We start from the raw sequence: 24,766 nt of genomic DNA, 5'->3' as shown, positions 1-24,766 counted from the left end.
CTTCTATTTACCAGAGAATACATTTAAACTTGTTCTTATTTTCTGATCTATATATATATATATACACTACCGGTCAAAAGTTTTGACTGAAATGTTTCTCATGATCTTAAAAATCTTTTGATCTGAAGGCGTATGCTTAAATGTTTGAAATTAGTTTTGTAGACAAAAATATAATTGTGCCACCATTTTAATTTATTTCACTGTAAATCTAAAATTTAATTAAAAAAAAAAGTTTTTGAAATTGATGACTTGGACCAAATAATAAAGAAGCCAATAAGTGCCCAACATAGATGGGAACTGTTTAAAAAGCATCCCAGGGTGATACCTCAAGAAGTTGGTTGAGAAAATGTCAAGAATATATTTCTGCAAATTCTAGGCAAAGGGTGACTACTATGAAGATGCTAAAATATAACACAGTTTTGATTTATTTTGGATTTTGTTTAGTCACAACATAATTCCCATAGTTCCATTTATGTTATTCCATAGTTTTAAAGACTTTACTATTATTCTAAAATGTGAAAAAATATATATTAATAAAGAATGAGTAAGTGTTTCAAAACTTTTGACCGGTAGTGTGTGTATGTATATTTATATATATATATGTATATATATATTCCAATATGGAATCAAAGTGTTGAAAAGCCACCTGTGATTGTTCTGTGACATATATTAGTTCACAGAAAACAACACAGAATCAATGAAGGTAGTGAGGATGAGGTAATATGTGCTTGACAAAAAGGATGCACTTTTTGAGTACAATAATGGGCCTTTCTAATGTTAGAGTGAATCTCACAAAGAAAAGTCCTGGTCATATTTCATTATTATGACTATCCAGGTTATCTTCAAGGACAAAAATAAGAAATGACATTGTTCACAGAAAATCAAGCCTATTTTAGGGTCGTCAAGACTCTCATCAAGACTCATTACTGTAATGCGAAGAACATCTGTCTTCCAATAATACTGTAATACAGGAACAAAGTTTTATGTAATCTGATTATAAAGTAATTAATTACTGTAATCTAATCACTTTTAGTTAAAAAAGTAGTGCAACCTTTTTCATTTTAAATTCTTGTAATCAGATTACAGTTTCTGACTTTCAATTTAAAAGTTAACTACTTTTAAGTACATTGTTGGGTTACACATTTTACATAGAATACATAAAAAACAAAAACTTCAGTGAAATGTGTTTTACAAAGTAACTTAAAAGTAATTAGTAATGTGATACATTTTTATGAAGTAATCAGTAAAGTAATCAGATTACAATTTTAGAGAAGTAATTAGTAATTTGTAGTATATTACTTTTTTGACTAACTTACCCAACACTGTACAAGAATTAAAATTAAATTCAGTACAACAAATAGCCTACTACTGTGATGCATGCACAGAATTAGAGGTTGACCAATAGTGGATTTTGCTGATACTAATAACTAAGGAGGTGGAAAAGGCCAATAACCAATTATTCGGCTGATAGTTTTTTCAAATCAATTAATAAAATGTTACACATTTTCTTAGTCTTTCCTTACTATGATGGGCACAGACAAAGAGGCTGAAAGAGTCCAAAATGAATAAAATCCCAAATGCTGTTTATTGTGCAACCAAAATTCTAATAATGACCAGAACAAAATTTAAGAATTGGCGCATAATGTAGAAATTTTAAACATAAACAAGCCTGAAATACAAAATATTAGGAAACGATGCAGACTTGGCTCCGTTATAATGCTCTATATGTAAGTATTTGCCAAATTAAGCTTTATTCATAGCCTATACATTCACCAGATGAAGGGTTTTGTGTATAAATATATAAAGTATATACATGTATAAACCAGATGAGGTTTAATAAGCATTTGTCTTTGCTTCAATTTAGAACACTTGATTAACTAATCAAAAAACAAAATATGCATTAAAGTAAGGATAAAAATATGGATGAATATTGTTGATAAAAGATTTACATACAGAAAATCCCCACAAGGGGTCAGTGATTTTTTTTTTTTTTCACCTCTAGAGGCCACTGTTATACTGTAGAACTAAGCTTTTCTATGTTCTAAGCCGAACACGGAGGAATAAAAAAAAAAACAACTATCGGAAACTACGCATAAATATTTGCCGATAACCGATAGTTCCAAAATGCAACTATTGGCACCGATTAATTGGTAAAACCAATATATCGGTCTACCTCTACTAAGAATTGTACATTACAAATACTTTTATATAAAATATGATCTAATATTGTTTTTTGAATTACATTAAAAAGAATGAGACTTTTTAAACTGCAGTAGGATATTGAGTCCTTAAAATAAGCTTAAATTTCTTTAGGCAAAATATAACCTCTTGATTCTTTTGATTTCAGAGTGAATAATCAATAGAGCTTTGTGATTTACATTTTAAAATGCTTTGTTCAAGTTTAATCACAAATGACAACTACACTGCCCAAAACAAAACAGAATACATCAAATAAAGACAATGCTAATAGATTTTATTGTGATGTGTGATGTTTTTTTTTTTGTTTTTTTTTTTATCTGTTGGGTGAGAAGACCACAATTTTGGCTGTGAATACACTGTAAAATACTAGAAACTATCATGAGCTCTCACCCTGGACTGTGCTCTGATTACAACACAATGGAGCACATTTAAACAGGCTGGCCACTGCCCAGTTTCTAAATCAGTTTCTTTGGGTGGATTATAAACCAGTGTATTTTGGGGGGTGATTATAATCACATGGTGGAGGTAATGAAAGGTTATGCTCTTCATTTGGTTAGAATCTCCCTAATAGGCCATTATTTTCCATGAAAGATCATTCCTGAATTGTAGAGAGACAAAAATGTGCCTGAATAAAAGCTGACTAAGATGCCACATAAAACATTTCATCCAGTCGATGGAACTGCAATATGAATTTAACAGTTTTGCAACTCACCAGTTTACCGTTGTGAAACAGCTGCTGCTGAGACACAGGGTAGTCTGTTTCTTGGTAGATGAGGGTCTTGATGAACCTGATTACTGTGGATGGTGGGACCTGGAAGACCCTCTTGCCTAGATAATCATGAAAGACTATCACCAATGGCAACCTAAAATAAAGAGGAAAGTCAGTTGGTGACCCTAACTATACACACATGAGGCATCAAAACAATAATACTAAAGGAAAAAATATGCTATCATCTGTTGATTGCACCAGTGTCACTGTCACTTAATGGGTGAATCTCACAAAACCTTTGAAGAACATTTATGCACATATTTCACCCCAAAATGAAGCCTGTTGTTAGGACCATTTAAGGTGCATTCAGTAACTTTTGTCTTTGTGTCATCTTGGACTTACACTGACACCTAGTGGCTTGGATGCAGCATCATTTAAAATAATTAGTTTTCAGTTTCAGATGCCATTGTAGAAATGTAATATTCCTAGTCAGCAATAATTACTTTAATCAATGAGTGAAAATGTCTAATATCAGGACGGTTACTGAGATTAAGTGAGTAGTATTCGGCTGGTCATGTGATTCTAACATGGCAGCCTCCATGTGCGGACCCTTCCTGGAGCCTCCTCTCAGGCCGCCGGACCCTACCTCCTTCCTGGACCCTCCTCTCAGGCAGCCAGACCCCACCTCCTTCCTGGACCTTCCTCTCAGCCCGCTTCACACCGCCCCCTACCTGGACCCTCCTCCCAGGCCACCGGACCCCGCCCCTTCCTGGAACCACTTCTCAGGCCGCCTGACCCTGCCCCCTATCTTGAGCCGCCTCCCAGGCTGCTGGACCCCTCCCCTTCTTCAAGCTTCCTCCCTGGCCACCGGATCCCGCCCCCTACTAAGACCCTCCTCCCTGGCTGCCGGACCCCACCCCCTACCTGAAGCCCCCTCCCTCCCCCCCTTGGTCTGTTCCACCGGCTCCACCCAGGTCTGTTCCGTCGGTGCCACCCTGGACTTTTCTGCTGCCCCCTTCCTGGAACCTCTTCTCAGGCCGCCTGACCCCGCCCCCTACCTTGAGCCACCTCCCAGGCCGTGGACCTCGCCCCCTTCTTCAAGCTTCCTCGCTAGCCACCGGATCCCACCCCCTACCTGGACCCTCCTCCCTGGCCGCCGGACACCACCCCCTACCTTGAGCCACCTCCCAGACCGCAGACCCTGCCCCCTTCTTCAAGCTTCCTCACTAGCCACCGGATCCCGCCCCCTACCTGGACCCTCCTCCCTGGCTGCCGGACACCACCTCCTACCTTGAGCCACCTCCCAGGCCGCCGGACCCCACCCCCTTCTTCAAGCTTCCTCCCTGGCCACCGGATCCTGCCCCCTACCTGGACCCTCCTCCCTGGCTGCCGGACCCCACCCCCTACCTGAAGCCCCCTCCCTCCCCCCCTTGGTCTGTTCCATCGGCGCCACCCTGGACTTTTCTGTTTGCCCCAGTTTATCACGTTTTTTGTGTTCTGTTTTTGTTTTCTGTCTAGTTTTTGGTGACGTCTGGTATCCGTCCCCTTAAGAGGGAGTACTGTCAGTGTTCTGCCCTTAGTTTTTTTTTTTCCCCTTTCTGGCAGAGCCCTGACATGTACATGTTCCATGTCTGTTTTATGTCTTGTGTCTGGATTCAGCCACTTCGGTTGGTTTTACTCTGTGGCTGAGTCCAGACACTTGTATTTTTTTCTCGTGCTATGTGAATGCACTTGGTTTTGTATTTTCTCATTTCCTTGTGCATTCGTGTCTGTCTTGTCTTCAGTGATAACCCTGCCCTCGTTTGCCTTGTTACCGGTTTGATTATTAGCTTATTAATTTCATCTGCCTTCCTTGTTTCCATCCTGATTTCTCTCCCTTTATAATCACCCTTTGTGCACTGTCTGGTGCCAGTTTGTTGTGGATGTTCCTGTGGGATGTTGCTTGTGTTTATGTCCCCTGTTAGGTCTCTGTCGGTCATGTTCCTGTCCAGTTGGATTTCTGTTGGTTCCCCGTTCCAGCCCAGTCCAGCCCGTCATTGTGTTGTCACCCTGGACTGTGTTTGTTTATCACCTTCGGGGTAGTTTTTGTTTGTTTTTGTTATATTTTTGTTAAATAAAAGCCCTAATTGCTACTCTGCATTTGAGTCCTGCCATTTCCTCAACCAAACCTGACAATTTATTTATTTGTTACATTTGATTCTAGGGTGAAAAAAGACCTGTGTTTTTATGAGATCTGATGAAAAACAACTTTTTGAGTAATTAAGAGAATAAAATCTTTGTCACAATGCTTTTTTTTTTTTTTAGGCTTGACCTACAGTACATCTTTCATGCAGAGGCAAACCTCTAATTTGTCTTCTAAAAGGCAGGGCCTTCAATCACAGGTGTGTATTTGGCACAGTTGACAATATGATATTTTACTATAGTATAAGAACACAGGTGACACAGATCTGTAGTTTTAGATCTTGCGTTGTCAGGAAACCAATGAAACTCCCACTGGGACACCGACTGTATCATCCTCTTTATTAGGGTGGGGCATAATATACACAACAGCCATGCACAATTCACATAGAGACTACGAACAGTTACACTTCTTACCTAAATTATTATTTATAACAAGAGATTGGAGAGAAAATTGTGATATTATTATTCAGTTCTGATATTTACCATCTCATTCAAGTCATAAAAAATATCGAGCCGATCACTAACTTAAAATAATTCATATGTAACTTACCATGGGCCGTGACAGGTTGCCATTGCTTAACAGCCAAATAGCGGTTAATCGCGTGCGTAGACATTCACTCGCTCTCTCTCATGTATGAAGCGTAATGTTGCGTCGCACTCCGCGTGCCGTTATCTTCTGGAGAAAAGCGTCCGCATTGGACATTCGTTTGTTTACTTCCAGCCTTTTGGCCACAGTCTCAAAGAATTATCCCATCCTATAAGCTTTCTGTGGCCGTGTTTTGCTCATGGAACCGCCTACTTCTCCTCCTGAGAGGTATCGATGCAGTTTAAAAAACGGTTCGCTGTGCTAGCCAACTGTTTCTCTCAGAGATGTTAGACTTCGTCGCAGTGTTTTAATAGAGTGCATGAATTCTGCAAGAAAGACAGCAAGGTAATGCTGTTAATGCCACTTCCCCCATGATCATATTTACTTAAAAGCAGAGTTTCAAATATCTGTAGAATGCATATTATTCCGGAGCTGGAATTTGATGGGAGTTGTAGTTCTTCAATGATTAAAAAAAAAAAAAAAAAAAAAAACTACAACTACAGTCCTAACTACTAAAAGAAACGGTAGAATGATCCACTGTTAAAGTATGCAAACCAAATTCATACCATTAAGTAATAAATACATTTACAGTCTATTAGATTACTCAAATCGTTAGAAATGCATTATTATATTTATAATTTATTTGATTATAATATATTGAATTTTCTTTGATAAATGCGATTATTTGAGATTAACTGTATTAATTAATCAGCATCTCATGTAATTTAATTTAACCAATTGACAGCCCTAGAATAAAGTCGTCATAGTGACTGCATGAAGATAAATAATTCTTATATATATATATATATATATATATATATATATATATATATATATATATATATATATATAAAACATGTATAATAGGCTATTATACAACAAAAATATAAAATATAAAAATATATAAATATAAATAAAAAAGGTGCTTTCTCGTATAGGCTACATTTATATTGTTTCATGTTTAATACAATACAAAAACATATATAATACGCCTAAAATTAGAATAAAAAATATTATAATATACATATACAGTGCGTTTTATGTTTCAGGCTAGTTATTTTATGGCGCAGTGAAATGGATATGCCCCATGACATCATACAAGCTCATTGCACCAATACACTGACGTTAAACTATCATGCCCTCATTGTGTAAATTAATGAAATCATGCAAATAAATGTATACTATAGTAATGACAATGAACAGATCCAAAAGAGCTGGTCTCACCATGTCTTCTTCTGTAAATCCACTGGTACTGCCGCAGTAGACGTGATTCCCCTTAGGTCTGCAGAATATCGCGTCCTCTCATGTCCTTCTGACGCATCCCTTGAGCACGCTGCGGAGTCTGGATCTGTATGGATTTTATGGCACATGCATGATCATTTAATGCTTTGATTGCCCAGTATTCACTCTGTACATAACTCTGACATGCTTTTATTTACGAGTCCCCGTCCCATCACATCACTGCATCACCTGTTTCAGCAAACCAGTGCTCTTAAAGCGACAGTAATGCGACAGTGAGAATCTGAATGTGTCATAAATAAAGGGTTTGTATCGCTTGAAACTCTGCGGTGCAAATGTAAACTGAGCCATGTAACCACTGCTAGAGAAAACAAGCACTTTCGCAATTGAACTTTTGACTCAACACCTTACAGTGTTGACAACTTCCCCATTTGACATGTTGTAAAAGTGCCTAGCTAAAGATTGTAGGGTGTGAAACATGCGCTATACATATAGACTGTTACATCATGTATATTTGTAGGCTACGTAGTTGACAGCTGAATTCGTATTTGAACCAATTTACTGTCTTGGTAGACTGAGAGCTAAAAAGACTACAAAAGGCATACAATTCTTACCTGTAGTTTTATCAAATGACCAGCAGATAGCAGTAGCATGCCTACACTGAACATTAAAACTGTATTTAATTGATCAGAACCTATGAACAGGCTTTTTTTTTTTTTTTTTTTCTTTCAGTGATTATTTCAAAACTGTTACATTTCAACCTTATGATTTTTTTATTGACTTAAATCTTCACACTCTAAAACATATTTTAAGATTTATGTCAATCTCATAACAAAATTCCATCAAATTGAACTTTAATAAATAAATAAATAAATAAATTAGTAATCTTTAATAAAATAACTAAACATTTTAAGTTTTATTAATTTAATGTGGTTAAGCATTACGCAATTCAAATTGATGGAATTTTATGAAATTCTTAAAAATCTTACAAATAGCCTAAAATTTATCTTTTTTGAGTACAGAGTTGAATTATTTCCCATGACCATGCGTAGTAGCCACATGCACACACATTCATTAATTATATTGCATTGGATAACAACATTTCAAACCAAGTGGCATCTGCAAACAAATTAAGCTAGACCCTTTCTCAAAGCTAACATCGATTTTCTTGGCCTTTTTTGCAATTACTTGTAATTATGGATGCACCGATATGAACATTGTATAGGCTGATGCCAGATTGCCACTTATTCACCATTATTTGTCACCATTATCCCCCCTGGAATCTACACCCCTGTGTTAGAGATTAATATATTGAATGCTGTTAAAGCATTTATTTACCTAATTCGGCATAACTGTTTCATTATGTTCTTTCCATGGTGTTAATGCATTTTGAGGAGTATATAATCTGTGTTTTTAATGCGAGTGAGACGAGTAAAGAGCACTGTTGCATAAATACAGTATATGCCCTATTTATATTTGCACATGTATTTTTCTAAGAGTATCTTCCAAACGGACTCCAGAACCCAGCTTCTCTTTTTATAAAGCCTAGATAATATAAGACAAGGTACAGTATTATGAATACTGTACATTGAGACAGGTACAGTATAAAATATTATGCATATATTAAAAATAATATAAAAGAAAATAATGTCTCACTGCCTTTTCTTTATTTAAATTATTGCAGTACTTTGTTATATTATCCTTGCAATAAAATAGCAGTGGTTCTGCAATTGTCTAAAACATTGCATGTAACAAATCTTTTTATGGGATTTTACTACGAGCTTAGTGCAAACGAATTGCTAAATCTCGCTGCTATTTTTAATGCCGTGAGAATATAACAAGCACAGTGATATACACATTAAATAATGCACACAAAAATCTCTTATATCATTGGTCAGTCGGTTTTCATCTCAGTCCGAAGAAAAAAAAATTCGGAACACTCTATGTAAAAAATCCTTCAGATTGTCGGAGGATGGTTTGTCGGAATTGGCATGAACAGCGGCATCAGAATCCATTGTTACCGCACAAAAGCTCGTTCGGAACAAAAATTAGTACCGAAAAAACAGTTTGGTGTGAACAGGGCTCATCTCAGCTCTGTAGGTCCATACAAGGCAAGTGAATGGTGACCAGAACTTTGAAGGTCCAAAAGCACATAAAGGCCGAATAAAAGTAATCCATAAAACTTGTGCAGTTAAATCGTTATCTACAGAAGCAATATGATGGGTGTGAGATCAGTATGTAAGTCCTTTTTTACTATAAATCTCCACTTTCACTTTCACATTCTTCTTCTTTTGTTTTTAGTGATTCACACTCTTCATGCATATCGCCACCTACTGGGCAGGGAGGAGAATTTATAGTAAAAAATTACGTTTATTAATATTACTAATATTAATATAACTAATATTAATCTGTTTCTCACCCACACCTATCATATGGCTTCTGAAGACATGGATTAAACCACTGGAGTCGTATGGATTACTTTTATGCTGCCTTCATGTGCATTTTTGCAACTTCAAAGTTTTGGTGCTCATTTACATGCATTGTGAGGACCTACGGCGCTGAAATATTCATCTAAAAATCTTCATTTGTGTTCAGCAGAAGAAAGAAAGTCACACACATCTGGGATGGAATGAGGGAGAGTAAATGATGAAAGAATTTACATTTTTGGGTGAACTATGAACATGTTCCACTTAAGTATGCAAACAGTCCAGTAGTCAAAGTTATTCCGAGCGTGTCTCATTGTTCTCATTCACTGTGAACGATTGCGATTTTCAATGACCCTGATGTGAAAGAAAGTTTTTTTCGCTGGCTGCTTAAAAACAATCCAGCCAATCTCTGCGCGTCAGATGACGTCACTGAGATGAAAGGGAATTCTGCATCAAACAAGAACAACAGTGAAAATAGATCACACAAGAAGACGAAGCTACTCTATGTGTACAAAAGTTTCGCGTGCTCCCGTTCGACTTCGGGATCTTGCAATTAGACTTTTCGTTTAGTCATATCGGAATCTCTGAATTTGCAGGTCGGATTAAGTGCTTTTGTTAAGGACGTGGCTGAAGCTTTGATGTACATGCTGATCCGAGATCAGATTACAGCTTTTGATCTGAGCTTTGACTGTTGTGCTTGACTCGGGACGAGTTCAGACCTCAGCGGTGAGGGCAGTGGAGCACATCCGAAAGAACTTTTCATATAAAACGGGAATCTACGAAGCAAGTCTGTCATTGTAGGTAAGAATGTTTTGCACGCAGTCGCAGCACCGTTGCCAGAACACCTATGCATAAACAAATTAATATAAAATTATACATTTGAATATAAAATATGTTCATTAACATGTGTAAAATATAATTGAAAATTTCTGGCATAGGCTGTGGTGCAGTATGGTCAATGTAACTTTAAAGACTTGATATAATATCAGTACAATGCACAGGGGAAAGATGTATGTGAATAGCGAAGCGCGATATATCGCTGTATCGACTGTATCGACTGTATTTTTGGTCAGTTGCGTATTTTTTAATTATCGGCATCGGTCTAAAATTCTCACACTGAAAGCTGATAATAGACTAGAGGCTTATTTTTTCCAAATCAATCCTCTATACCGTTTCTATGTCAGACTCAGGTTACAAAAGAATGAAACATATATCTATAATTTCTACTGTGCGGTGACTGTATCGGCCAATAGTGTATTTTTTAATTATCGGCAGCAGTCCGAAATTCCCATATTGAAAGCAGATAGTGCTTTTAATATGGGACAGTGCTGGATAGAGACAGTGCTGGGTAGGTTACTTCTAAAATGTAATCGGGTACTGATTACAATTTACATGACAAAAATGGCAATCAGTAACGTAATCTTGCAGATTACATGTTTGTGGAAATCTAATCCGATTACTTTTGGATTACTTCCAGCCTAACTCTTTTATTTGGTGTCACTTGCATTTGAGTAGGATAAAATTTTACCATTTTAACTTAAAAATACAAAGAGGAAGGAAAATATATTCCATTCTTTATTGCTAATAAAAGAGCTTAAAAAAAAACAACAACAAAAAAACAACTCCTTATGACATTGTTTAAAAGTGCACATACATTACATAAAATCAACATGAAATGAACAAAAGTTAATGATCGTAAAATTAATAACTTTCATAATTAACAGTCTAATTAATGGTCTAATCGTTTGAGTGGTGCCTTTATTTACAAATTCAGAAACATAAATCATTAGTGTATTTCCATGGAGTAACAATACGAAGGGAGTTGCATGTTTTCTCCCATGATGCTGGTATGAGCTCTAGGACAGTTTCCCGGGGTGCGTTACACAAACGTGGTCATGCAATTTTGCCATTTTACAAATGCCATCCATGTGTGCTAAATTGTGTTCTTCAGGAGTTAAGAAAGTTAAGAAAACATGCAACATATAAATATGATGGTGATCAATAAATCATGAATCGTTTACTGCCGTTGCCTAATTAACATGTAATCATGTAATCCATAAAAAGTAACTGTAGTCTGATTGCGAGTATTTTAAAATGTAATTTAATCCAATAATAAGTACTTGATTTCGTAATCCGATTATGTAATACAGATTACATGTAATCCATTACTACTCATCACTGATAATATAAGGGACTAGTAATTCAACTAGTATAGCGTTTTCTATGTCATGTTACAAAATAATTAAACAGCTATCCATACTATACATATACTAGGCTATCAGTAACCATATCGGCCAATATAGCGTGCTTTTAAATAATCGGCAGCTATCAGAAAATCACATATTGAAAGTAGATAGGCTAATTGATTAAAAGGGTCATATTTTGTTACATTTCAACTATTTTTCACAGGTTACATTAAAGCAATAAACAGAAATCCATCTTCTTTTCTGTATATTATATATCGGTGACCGTATCGGCCAGTAATGCTGGCTATTTTTTTCATTTTCGGCATGAAATGGCCTTTACTTCAAGCAGATAATAGGCTATAAGGGCTTTTTTAAATTCAACCAGTATACTCTTTTTCTATGTAAGGTTACACAAGAATTAAACAGTTATCCTCCTTTTCTATTATACATTATAGCCTAATGTTTTGATGCATAATTTCAACATATTATATTGTAGATTAGGTCTTTATCACGGACACTTATACTGTAGTGTGAGGCAAAGAACAGACAAATCTACTAATGTTCTTGGGTAAAAAATACACATTAAATATCTTTGCAGAAATTATTTATTTTTATAACATTTTAGCTGGCGGGATAGAATGTGAGATAGAAAAGGGGTCCTTACCATGACATGCTTTAATCGCTTAATGTTTTGATTGAATCAGTGAGTGTGAGTCAAGGGGGTAAACTATCAGGTGTTTTTTTTTTTTTTTTTTTTTTTTGTGTGACCGCATCCAGTTATGAACCAGAAATTCACCCTTTTCCTACTGACCCCATAGCCAACCAACCACGATCTCTCCTATAGAATAATATCAGCCGGCACATCATTGTTGGCCATTACATAAAATTAATATCTGCCAAAAGTTCTATATAGTGCATCCTTGGTCTATTATCAGAATTGAGACATTGTGGCTTAGTGTTCTTTTTGCGGGTTTTTCCCATCCCCCTAAAAATCATGATTTTTATATAATAATAATAATAATAATAATAATAATAAAAAAAAAAAAAATTTAAATGATACTGAAAGATCTGAAAGTTTGAAATTGTGTCCTAACATTGTAATTCATATTGCTGCTTTCACAGTGTACGTGGGAAAGACCTTTGAAAATGCCCCGGTCACCGATTCTCTCCTTATTTCCTCTTCAGAGCACACTTGTGCTTCTATTGTGCATTATGGTATGTTTCATTTATATACAATCCAGTTTCATCCTGTTGCTCTCTCAACAAAAATAAAAGGCTTAAACTTTATGTGATAAATAAGACTAGGCAATAACTTGATACTTTTATTTTATGCTATTTCCTAAGATGTGCTCTTAGGGAATTGCCTGTAAATTGCCATTTACTCCATTTATTTCTGTGCTTTTGAGATTACAGGTGTAATAGTCATGACTGTGTATCTCTAGGTTTTAGGATTGTTTGGAAATCGCACTGCCTTTGGTAAACCTCTGATGAAATGACTGAATAATTAAATAGTTGTTTTATGTTCCTCACAGTTTGCAGTAAGGTCAGAGGAGAGAAGAGATTGCAGGGAACAGGAATACAAGGATAACTTTGGGAACTGTATTCCCTGCCGGCAGTGTGACGCAGGACAGGAGCTCTCAAAGGTTTGGCCAGTTCTGTACTAGTTTATTACTTGTTTTAGCCTAATTTGAAACATCGATGCCCAGATAAAACAAAGGTAAATAAATAATAAAAAAAAGATTACATCTTGCAAGAAATAGTATCCATAGCACTCTGTTCCCTTCAGTTTGTGGGCTGTGGGAATTCTTTCCTTTCCAGATCACCTACCACAGTCAGTTGATTGATGTGCAAATATATATAGACTAATTCAATGGTTCTAGTTCAATCTGTTTTTAAAAAAGACCACGAATGTGATCAAATTAGGAACAGAGAGAAGCGTTGCCATCGGATTCACAGGGTTCATGAAAGAGTTTGGGACCAAACAGGCCAAAAGCAAAGTGCAGCTTTTGAGTTCACCCAAAGCGAGGGGATGCCAATGTTTTGAATAGCTTGTCCTGACCAATTATTTATTGCTTCCTCCTTTTCATAAAGGGAGAGGGTAAACTGCTATTTTGCTTTGTAATGTGCTGGCCACGCTTTAATCAGTTACACCCACATTTCTTACCCTTTATTGCTCACGATCTTCTACGTTTTTTTTTTTAAAGGCTCTTTTATGACATTGCCACCCATGAGAAGGGCAAGACCCTAGACGGAATATTAAGAAATTAAAGGATTAGTTCACCCAAAAATGAAAATTCAGTCATTGTTTACTCACCTCTGTGTTGTTATAACCCTAAATTACTTTCTTTCTTTTTCTTAACACAAAGGGAGAAATTGTGAAAAAAAATTGTGCTCAGTGATGTCATACTGGCAGTTTATGGTGACCACCTCTTCAAGCTTCAGAAGAATGCAAAAGTATAATTCAGAAGTCTAATAAATTATTTCATGAGACTCATGATTGTTATAAGGTTTGGTGAGAAAAAAACGAAATCGAATGTATTATTTAGTGAAATTATTCACTGACCGTTAGGTCACGAGAGCAACAGTTCATGCAGCCCCCTCGCGACACTGGGGCGTTCAAGCAAAATCTTGTTTTATCTAAAAACAGGTCCTCCACAGCGATAGTGACAACAGGACACAACACAGCTGCACACAAAACAGAGAACAGAACTTTCTAAACATGCCTGAAGAGTTTGTAGTTGAATAACTGATGCATTTCTATGCCCAGCCTTATTTTTTTTTTTAAAGTTTTTGGACTGGTGCCAGTTCACAGTGGGTGGATACCTGCGTGATGCTGAAAATAGAAAACAAGCGTTCGGTAGAATGTACCGCCGCTCGTCACTATTGGTTAGGACAAAAACTCGAATTACCATAGAAAATATACCTTTTATCGCATGTTGTTTGCTGTCAGGTTAGGACATGGTGTGACTGTGGCTGCCTGTAGCCTCCTCTATGTTTCTGTTTGATTTCCGAATACTCCGTTTAAAAAAAATAAGGATGGGCATAGAAATGCATACATTATTAGACTACAGACTCTTCAGATATGTTTAGTAAGATCTGTTCTCTGTTTTGTGTGCCGCTGTGTTGTGTTCTGTTGTCACAATCACTGTGGCGGATCTGTTTTTAGATAACAAAACTAGTTTTTGCTTGAACGCCCCATTGTCGCGAAGGGGCTGCGAGAACTGTTCCTCTTGTGCCCTATCATGAACGTGCTTAGGAGATCAACGGTCAGTGAATAATTTCACTAAATAATACATTAGATTTAGTTTTTTCTCACCAAATCTTATTGTATGCTTTCATAACAATCATGAGTCTCATGGAATAATTTATTAGACTTCTGAATTATACTTTTGAAGCTTAAAGAGGTAGCCACCATAAACTGCCATTGTTTGACATCACTGAGCACAATTTATTTTCACAATTTCACCCTTTGTGACAAGAAAAAAAAAAGTCATATAGGGTTATGACCACACAAGGGTGAGTAAACAATGACTGAATTTTCATTTTTTATTAAACTAATCCTTTAAGTGTTTTATTTTTATATATTGATGAATTGTCGAAACAGAGGTATTTCTACCTTTAACTGTGGCAACCATTACACAGTTTATGCTCAGGTAAATGCAGGTACATTTAAGTGTTGGCCATACTGTGTACAAATGTAGTGTACATGTTTGTTTTTTTAACCGCATGACTTTCATGTTGTGTTTCAGTGTAAACACACACTTATTGGTTATACGTTTCAATGCATCAGATGTTTTCAGTCAACTTAGGCTATGAGTCCTGGGGCCATAGTGAATGATTGCCTTTTATTTTCCATTCAAGTATTCATGGTTTACTCAGTTCTTTGCAGCCAAGGATTAGTTACTGTAACTTTGCAGGGAAGATCAGCTGGATCGTAATTAAAGGAATAGTTCACCCAAAAGGACATTTCTAACATAATTTATTCACCCTCATGTCGTTCCAAACCCATCCATGATTTTCTCTCTTCCATAGACCACAAAAAGAGATGTTAGGTAGGATGATCACGCTGCTCTTTATCATAAAATGAAAGTGAATGGTGACCAGGGGCTGTTAAGCTCCAAAAATGTCAAAAAGCACCATAAAAGTACCATAACAGTATTCCATAAAACTCATGCACTATATTCCAAGTCTTCTAAAGGTTTTCGAAAGCCTTGTGTAAGGATTATACTGAAATTTAAGTTGTTATTCACTGAAAATCTTGCCCTCCACTGTAGCTCTCAAATCTATTTTGAACAATAGGAATATGTGCATATTGAAAGTTGGCACATCATGATGAGTTTCAAGACACATGAGAACCATGAAATTATTGATTTTGTAACTGGTGTGACACATTTTGATGTACCATATTTGAATGTATGCAAACGTGAATTAGATTTGAGAGCTGCGGCAGAGGAGAAGATTATCAGTGAATAATGACTTATGTAATGTCTTTTTCTGACACAAAACCATTGTATGGCTTTAGATGACTTGGAATATTGTGCACAAGTTGAATGAACTTCTTTAATAGTGCTTTTTTCAGTTTTGTAGCATTACAGCCCTTGGTCATCATTCATTTTCATTGTCTGGAAACGAGCAGTGTCAACATTTTGCTAAACCTCTTCTTTTGTTTTCCACTGAAGAAGGAAAGGCATACAGATTTGGAATGACATGAGGGTGAGTAAATGATGACAGAAGTTTAAATTTTGCGTTAACTACTGTATTTCATGAAACAAATTAGCTCAGAGAACATTACAGACATCTTAACATTTCTGTATTTTTACAGAAGTTCCTCCAGACTGTTTTTTGTTTTTTGTTTTGTAAGAGCAGAAGTTCATTTGACGCCCTTTTGCTTTTTCTCAGAGAACCTTGACTAGTCAAACAGCCCGTAAAACCCCCACCTACACTGTGTAGTTCAACTGAAGAGGCAGATGATTGCTAAGATTAAGTTAGATTTGCTGATTGCCATTTTGTAATTACTTGCTAAATTATTCTGTGAAGAGCAGAATTAACGTGACAGGGAGTAAATGAGGCCACTAAATGAACCATCTTCTCAACCTTCAACAAATTCACCCCTATGCAGACGTGCAGTTATTTCAAAACAGACCTCATAAACATCTCACATTCCTCACTGCTAAACGTCATGGTGGAGTGCATCTCAACTGTTAAATGAAAGAATCTAAATGAAAAACTTCTTAACAGCCATGTAGACTTTTTTTGTTTTTCTGGGAAAGGAAAGATCATATTATGAAGTACACAAGTTACAATACAATCTGAATACATTCTCATTCCTTACAATGTTAATTTCAGGTTTTTGAAGATATATTTTAATATATTTACTTTGGTATTAAGTTACTTTAAGGGTGAATATCATGAAAACATTTTAATTCTATTAGAAATTATAATAGAAATTGTTATTTATTTATTTTTTGCATTGTGATTGCATTGTGCATTTTTATTACCATAATGCATCTAGACATTTTTCTTTTGAGTTTCTCATTAGATGCTTATCACTGTAAAACAGTGAATTTTTTAATTTTTTTATTACACACTACAGTAATGAGTCACAATGCAAAAAATCTTGATGGTCCTAAAATAGGCTTAATTTTTCTTTAAGTAAAATATAATGTCTTATTTCTTTCTTTTGATTTTTGGGGTAACTATGACTCAGAAATTGACAGATTTCGTGAGATTCACCTATTAAGTAAAAGGTTTTCCCTTTGCTGTGGTGAAAGTGCTGTTATTAATCAAGGGTAGTTCAGGGTAATTTAGTAGAATAGAGTTTTCTCGGGTTGTCAGTTGTATTGTTTAAGACGACTTTAAAATACTTGTGTGTCTCAACATGCTTTTTCTCCATCCAGCCTTCTCCTCTATCGCACATCCCTCCTGCTGTTTTGCTTGGCATTCTTACTCAAATCAGATCTGGAGATATGAGAAAAAAGGTACTTGCAGGTACTGGTTTGGAGAGTATACCTAGACCAGATTGTTCCCAGTTGATGGAAGTCTGGACTGTGAAAAAAGGCTTTTGTAAAGAAAAGAGTTGGCTGCAGGGCCGTAGCAAAGTATTCTGGGCCCCCTGACTGTATATTGCTCTGGGCCACTTTCCTATTAAAAAATACAGTTTAGAATTTGTTGTGGGGCCCTTCTGGACCTGTGAGCCCCTAGAATCATTTCCACCTTTCACCCCACTAGCTACGGCCCTGGTTGGCTGCTTTCAGGTAAAAGTCAGTTTGCAAAAATGTAGTTAAAGTAACGTTCATTCTATGTGACTAGGTTGCGAAAGCAAGTTATATTTTTAGTTGTAATTGGTGTAATACAGTCATCAGGAATGCATATTTTATTAACTGTACCCCATAATCAGGGCCGGACTGGGAGATAATTTCAGGCCAGGAGTCTCATACTCATCCAGGCCACCCAATGAACCCACAACAAATTTTAAAACCACAGCTTACTGTATGTTGGGCATAATGATTTAACAATACACTTTACGCTAAGGTTGTATACTCTAACGCATGAGCATGTAACATTCTCAATTAGGTTTAAAGACATAACAATGACAATTTTTTATGCATTTGTTCATCTTAGTATTTATGTTAATTAATACATATTGTTTATTGTTAGTTCATGTTAGTTCTTAATGATCTACATTACCAGTTTTTAATATTAAACTGTATTGGTATGTGTAGAGATTAACATAAAGTCAGAGAATGCAGAGGCATGAAAAATAAAAGGGAAAAACACAAACCAAAAACTCCCACGAGGGGGAAAAATAGACATAAACTACCACGAAGGGGAAAAAGGATAATCCAGGCTGGGGCAGGGGGAAACAGGACCGACCGGACCGAAACAGTAACCAGGTGGGAGAAACAGGACCGACAGGGAAGACTGAACATACAAGCAAGACTCACTGGAAACACAAGCGCACAAGACTGGAAACAAGACGAACTGGCACTGGACAGCAAACATAAGGAGACTAAAGTAGGGAGTGAAATCAAACGGGTTAACAGGGGACAGGTGAGGCAAATTAACTAATAATAAGCAAACAAAGAGGCGGAGTATGACGCAAGACAGAGAGACACGCGGCAATACAGAAACAAAGCAAAGCCACGTGCTCTCACAAGACAACAAAACACCCGAATGGTATGAGCGCACATTGCCAAGACAATATAATGACAATATACGCCCATGCCAACTGACAAACAAGACGAGAGCATGCGTAGCAATGCCAAACAAAGTGATGCCACGCATTCTTACACTAAACGAAACCTGAGCGTGGTTGATAGCAGTTTATTAGCTGTGTAGTCCATCCTAAGACCAAGATGATGCTAGCAGAGGTCAGTTAGGTGTGCCTTGCAGTCTAGCTGGAAGCTTGTGGCAGTTCATTTTTTAAGAAGTCCATTATAGTAGACTGAAGTGATGCAGACAGTGGCCATTGAAGTCCTTCATGCTGTCTGGCTGGCACAGGCTGCGGTTAGTAGTCATCGCTTAACGACACATAGCTGTGGGAGTGGGACATCAGGCTGGACCGACACTGGATCTGGCAGGCTCTGGTATCTTCAGGATTTATATCCCGAGGATGAGACATGGAAACAAATGGAATAATATTAGCGCAGATGCTATTCATTTAATTTCTAAGCAGAGTTATAGAATATGAGAAGTGTTTTCGGGTCTGGCAGACCTGACTAATGCAGCATAACTATGGGTTGAGGGATAAATTAGGTGTATGCCTGGCTGAAGAGATGAGTCTTTAGTATAGACTTAAACTGAGAGAGTGTGTCTGAGTCCAGAACAATGCTAAGAAGGCTATTGCATAGTTTAGGAGGCAAATAAAAAAAGGATCTACCTACTTTTTGTGGATTTTGTTATTCTGGGTGCTATATACAGGATGGAATTTTGCGACCATAGTAAACTTGATGAATTTTATAGTGCGATAGAAGGTTGTTTAAGTACTTAGGAGCTAGACCATTTGAAGCTCTTTAAGTAGTTAGCAGAATATTCAATTTGATACGGAACCCAACAGGCAGCCAATGTAGTCACGATAAAATTGGGCTGATATGATACTCTCACTCTAGCTGCTGCATTTTGAACAAGATAAAGCTTATTTATTGAGTCTGCAGGACATCTACCAGTAGTGCATTACAATAATCTAGTCTCGAGGTCATGAACGCATGAATTTCAGCCTTTTTTTCGGCATCGAAAACAGAGTGAATGTGCCATAATTTAGCCTTATTTCTGAGGTGGAAGAATGCTGTTCTACAAACATTGGAAATGTGATTTTCAAAGGACAGTAGAAAATTACATAACAGTACATCCATCAAGAGACAAATTATAATCTAGCATTTTATTTTTAGAGGTTTTTGGTCCAATAATTTATACTTCTGTTTTGTCAGAACTGAGTGGAAGGAAATTTCAAGCCATCCAATTTTTTATATCATTGATACACTCTGCTAACTTGAAGAATTGGGTAATTTCATCAGGTCTTGAGGAAATATAAATATAATTCCTATAGTTCCTGATAATGTCTACCAAGGGAAGCATATACAAGGAGAAAAGTAGAGGACCTAATACTAAGCCCTGCGGAACTCCATACTTGTGTTTGATCTGACAATTCCTCGTTTACACAAACAAAGTGGTAGTGGTCAGATAAATATGACCTAAACCATGCTAATGACAGTCCACAAATGCCAACATAATTCTGAAGCCTATCCAAGAGAATATCATGATCTATGGTACTGAAGGAAGCACTAAGATCTAATAGAACTGTAAGAGAGATGCAGCGGCGGCCAGATGATAAAAGCAAGTCATTTGTAACTTTAATTAGTGCAGTCTCTGTTCTTTGATGGGGTCTAAATCCTGACTGAAATTCTTCACAGATACAATTTATCTGCAAAAATGAACATAATTGAAAGGACACTACCGTCCAAAGGTCTCAACAGCACACTTCAACAGACAGACCACAGTGGGTTCCAGAGCTCCTCAGATTTCTCTCTTCCCTCACTCTGTTATTGATTATCTCCCCAGGAATGGCATCATGCCTTCAAACAGAGTGACTATACTTCTTTTAATCCCCCCCCCCCACCTCCCGGGCCCCTCCGTGCTGGAGAAAACCGCTTCCATTTTGTTCAAGGCACCCTATATGCAGTCTTTGGATGTCCCATGTTGAGAGAGACAAATAAGAGGCTGAAACCCATCTGATCCAGAGGCCAGGCTTTGTGGAGAGCTCTTGTCATTGCTTCTCTCACGCAGGTTGGTAATCCATGCCCACAGTCTGTGTTTTTGTGCATCTGTGTGTGCTCGGGCTTGGAAACAGGATCGCGGTGTAGAAAGAAGGCCCCTGTTTGAAGCCAATCTCCAAGTTAATGATATATGAGCCTGCTCTCTAAATTAGCTCAGTGTGGTGAAAATGCAGTAGGGTAAAAGTAGCCTGAGTGGGAAGGTGGGTAGCTGGGCATAAAACACAATAGTGAAGAGTGATTTCAAACCACAGAGGTCTTCTCACTTCTTTCTGCATTACACCTGTCTGCTGGAATGTTATTGGTGGCAACTTAATTTTTTGAAGAGTTGTATGTGTTTAATGGATCGTAGTTAAAGACTGTGCTGTTTGTAATGTTGAAGCTGCATCTTATACCTGTAAAGTTTTGTTTTTTCAGCAAAGTTTACTAAACTGGGAGTAAAAATAGTCAACGTCGTTTGGGTCGAAATGTAAAGTCTTAAGGCTTAGTTTGCCTAAAAATGAAAATTCTGTCATTATTTACACAAATAACATAAATTATTTTAATTCCATAAAGCTGCTTAAGTAATAATTTAAAGGGATTGTTCACACAAAAGTGAAGTCATAATTTGCTCACCCTCATGTTGTTCTAAACCTGTGTGACTTTCTTATATGGATCACAAAATGAGATGTTGTACTAAATATCGTGGTCCGTCTTTCAATACAATGGCAATTGATAGTTACTCACTTCAAAGGTTTATAAAGAGAACTTGCATTGTTTAGCGAAAGTGAGTTCTCGCAGTACACGTATGCCTTCAGAAGACTTCTGACGCACAAAATATGAAAAAAGAAATATGACACACGAGTTGCATGGACTACTTTTATGACACTTTTGGGTCCTTCTTTGAGCTTTAAAGGAAGTCAGTATCCACTGCCATTGTATTTAAAAGATATTTAAAACATCTTTTGTGTCCCGCATGAGAAAAAGTGATACGGGTTTGGAATAACATGAGGATAAGTAAAACATGACAGAATTTTAATTTTTGGATGAACTATCCCTTTGGCGCTGTTAAGACACAACAGATCTGTTCAAGATTCCCAAGAATTACATCAATGTGGGAAGGATTAAAATGAATAGCCATGTTCCAGACTGATTAGAGTTTTGAGAAGACTCTGGTATTGTTTATTGAAGTGGTTGGACCTGGAGGGGAAAAGGCTGTACTGAGTAATGCTAATTAAGCAGTACTTAAGATTTCGGTTTAGATCCCGGAGCTAGGAAAAAACAAGCAAACATTTGCTTACATTTCACCTCTTTATGTCAAACTCAATGTAGCGAAACATCAAAGTCCTTTGTGTTTTACAGAAACATGCCCAGCAAATGCTGTTTGTCACAGTTTGAGGGAAAATCGTTCTAAAGCCATTAGAATACACTCCCAGGTGAATTTTCTGTCTTGTTTGTGTGCAAAATAGTGTTTTGTTACTAGTTGCTTAGCTGAAAGCAACTATATTTTGTTCTATTGTTATAGTCCATATTCATTTGAGAACAGCAAGCAAGCAAACGTATTTTGTCTGTATAGACACCTTTGCCTGTGGTGTTTTTTTTTTTCATGTTATGCTGTGCATGTGCAATCGATCCCATATAATTACGCAAATTGCACTGCGTTAGATCTTATATGGAAATAAAATAGGGCTGTCGGATACAATGCCGTGGGTGTTGTCTAGTGTTATTTAAGGGTGGTAAATTCTCTTCAAACCTCCACTTGACATCGAGACCTCTCCTCATGTTACCTTCACATGATTTGGATGTATGTACATTACACTGATTGCTTTAATGGATGAATCTTACAAAATCAGTCAAGAACAGGTCTGGGTCATATTTCACCACCTATATATATATATATATATATATATATATATATATATATATATATATATATATATATATATATACAGTACTTCTTAAAGTCTTAGGTATGTAAGATGTTTCACAAAAACATTTGTCTTAAGATGGTTATTTATATCTGCTACTTTAGTGTGTCAATAGGAAGTATACATTTTAGACTCCCAAACATTTCTTTTGCAAATAGAATAGAATAGAATAGAATAGAAGAACAGGGAGCCCTGCAACAGATGGCATGGCCCTCACAGAGACCCCCACTGAATATTGAGTCAGTCTGGGATTACATGAAGAGACAGACGCAATTGAGACAGCCAAAATAAATAAAAGAACTGTGGTGAATTCTCCAAGAAGCTTGGAACATCCTATCTGACATCAACCAAGAAAAACTGTATCCAGGTGTAAGTAGGAGAATTGGTGCTGTTTTGAAGGCAAAAGTGTTCACACCAAATATTGATTTAGCGCTTTTTCTGTTTACTGAACTAATTGATTAATGAAAACTATTTATGTCATTATTTTTTAAGAAATCCTCACTTTGAAAGTTTTTCACAAGGGCCTAAAACGTTTACACAGTACTGTAATGACGTAAATAGTTTTCATGAATCAATTAGTTTAATGAAAACAATTAATTTATATATATATATATATATATATATAAAAATTAATTGTTTTCATTAAACTAATGAAAATTAAGCACATTTTCCCACAACTCTAATTACCATAAAGCAAATAATTATGTATTCTCAATACTGTAATGTGAAAAAACGAAAAAAACTAAAAATAAAAAATAAAAAACAAACTCGTAAACAAAAGTAAAATGTCCAGAATTACAGTAATGAGAATATAAATATATATGTAAAAACATATGTCAATACAAATAAGATTTTCTTAATGCAAAATGTAGTTTCCTTTTTCTTTTGATTTTGGGGTGAAAAGTTACCTGGACATTTTTTGTGATTGTAATTCACCCTTCTATCCAATTACCTAGATGTATTCACATTTCATTCAGCTTTTGTCTCAGATCACACACATTTGAGTTTAAATGTAATCGCTGAATACATAATCACCTTGAATATAGCCAACTGGATTTACATTTAGATGGGTTTCTAATGCTGTGGTGAGAAACTGGTAGAGAAAGCACACTTTATGTAGCATTTGAATTATTAATGGCATAGTTCACCAAAAAAGGAAAATTCTATAATTTACTCACCCGCAAGTCTTTCTAAACATTTATGCTATTATTTTTTCTGTGGAACACAAAAGTAGAAATTTTTGAAGAATTGTTACCCAGCTCTTGCTATATAAATACAGTGTATTATGACCAGAGTGTGTCAAGTTCTAAAAAAACAAAACATAAAAGCACCATAAAAGTAGTCCATATGAACCTGAAGCGATGCAATATTTACTGCATGAGCAACATACTGAAATTTAAGTCATTATTCACCTTTGGCAAAGCTCACATCTAGTCTTTGTCCGTTGATGTCACTGAGAAGATACCACACAAACCTATCGTATGGCTTCAGAAAACTTGGAATATTGTGCATGAGTCATATGGACCACATTTATGATGCTCTTTTGTTCCTTTTTGGAACTCGAGCGTCACAATGAACTCTCATTAAAAAATGTTGTATTCCACAGACAAAATAATACCATATGAGTTAAGAATGCCATGAGCGTGAGGAAATTGTGACAAAGGTTTAATTTGCAGGTTAACTATCCCTTTAAACTTTAAATCTTCCCTATTTAGGTTTAAGAGCTTTTTCGATCTGTGTTCCGCATACCACAATCTCTCAATACCAATATCCCTCACACATACTTTAGGCCTGACAAAACCGCTGCAATAAACTCCCAATAAACCAACAATGGGCGTCCCCGTGGGCCTTTCTGATTCAAATGCAGAGCCCTTCAGTGGCCCGGAGCAGAAGGCTATCCATTGATTCTGTGAGGGTCAGGGAGATTATTGCCTGCGTAAAATAGACTTTCTCAAAAGAAGCTTGGCCTTTGTTCGGCAGGGGGATCTCACACACACACTGGGATCATTATTTCATCTCAACCTCTTGTTAGTCCACATTGGCGCTTTTCTTTAGCGTGGCCCT

The 24,766-nt window shown here is 36.6% G+C and overlaps 2 protein-coding genes across 4 annotated transcripts in view; one reads left to right on the top strand and one right to left on the bottom strand.

The window, feature by feature from the left end:
• The window catches only part of LOC127421879 (sacsin-like), a 40,214-nt gene extending 33,004 nt beyond the window's left edge, over window positions 1–7,210 (bottom strand). For 2 of the 3 annotated variants that reach the window (XM_051665068.1, XM_051665070.1), the window contains exons 1-3: window positions 6,900–7,210; window positions 5,640–6,001; window positions 2,912–3,062 (exon numbers count right to left, since the gene is read on the bottom strand). In XM_051665068.1, coding sequence (XP_051521028.1) covers window positions 2,912–3,062; window positions 5,640–5,662 — 174 coding nt within the window. In that variant the 5' untranslated portion in view covers window positions 5,663–6,001; window positions 6,900–7,210. Of the gene's footprint in view, window positions 1–2,911; window positions 3,063–5,639; window positions 6,002–6,899 lie in introns of those variants that run through there. The other variant, XM_051665071.1, reaches the window with a different exon arrangement.
• A 2,584-nt stretch (window positions 7,211–9,794) lies between these two features.
• The window catches only part of LOC127421902 (tumor necrosis factor receptor superfamily member 19-like), a 43,567-nt gene continuing 28,595 nt past the window's right edge, over window positions 9,795–24,766 (top strand). Inside the window, exons 1-3 of the mRNA XM_051665111.1 lie at window positions 9,795–10,141; window positions 12,649–12,741; window positions 13,059–13,169. Of these exons, the coding sequence (XP_051521071.1) occupies window positions 12,673–12,741; window positions 13,059–13,169 (180 nt within the window). The 5' untranslated portion in view covers window positions 9,795–10,141; window positions 12,649–12,672. The remainder of the gene's footprint in view (window positions 10,142–12,648; window positions 12,742–13,058; window positions 13,170–24,766) is intronic.

Source organism: Myxocyprinus asiaticus, chromosome 31, assembly GCF_019703515.2.
Source record: "Myxocyprinus asiaticus isolate MX2 ecotype Aquarium Trade chromosome 31, UBuf_Myxa_2, whole genome shotgun sequence".
NCBI classification, from domain to species: domain Eukaryota; kingdom Metazoa; phylum Chordata; class Actinopteri; order Cypriniformes; family Catostomidae; genus Myxocyprinus; species Myxocyprinus asiaticus.
This window is presented reverse-complemented; position numbering and strand designations above follow the sequence as displayed.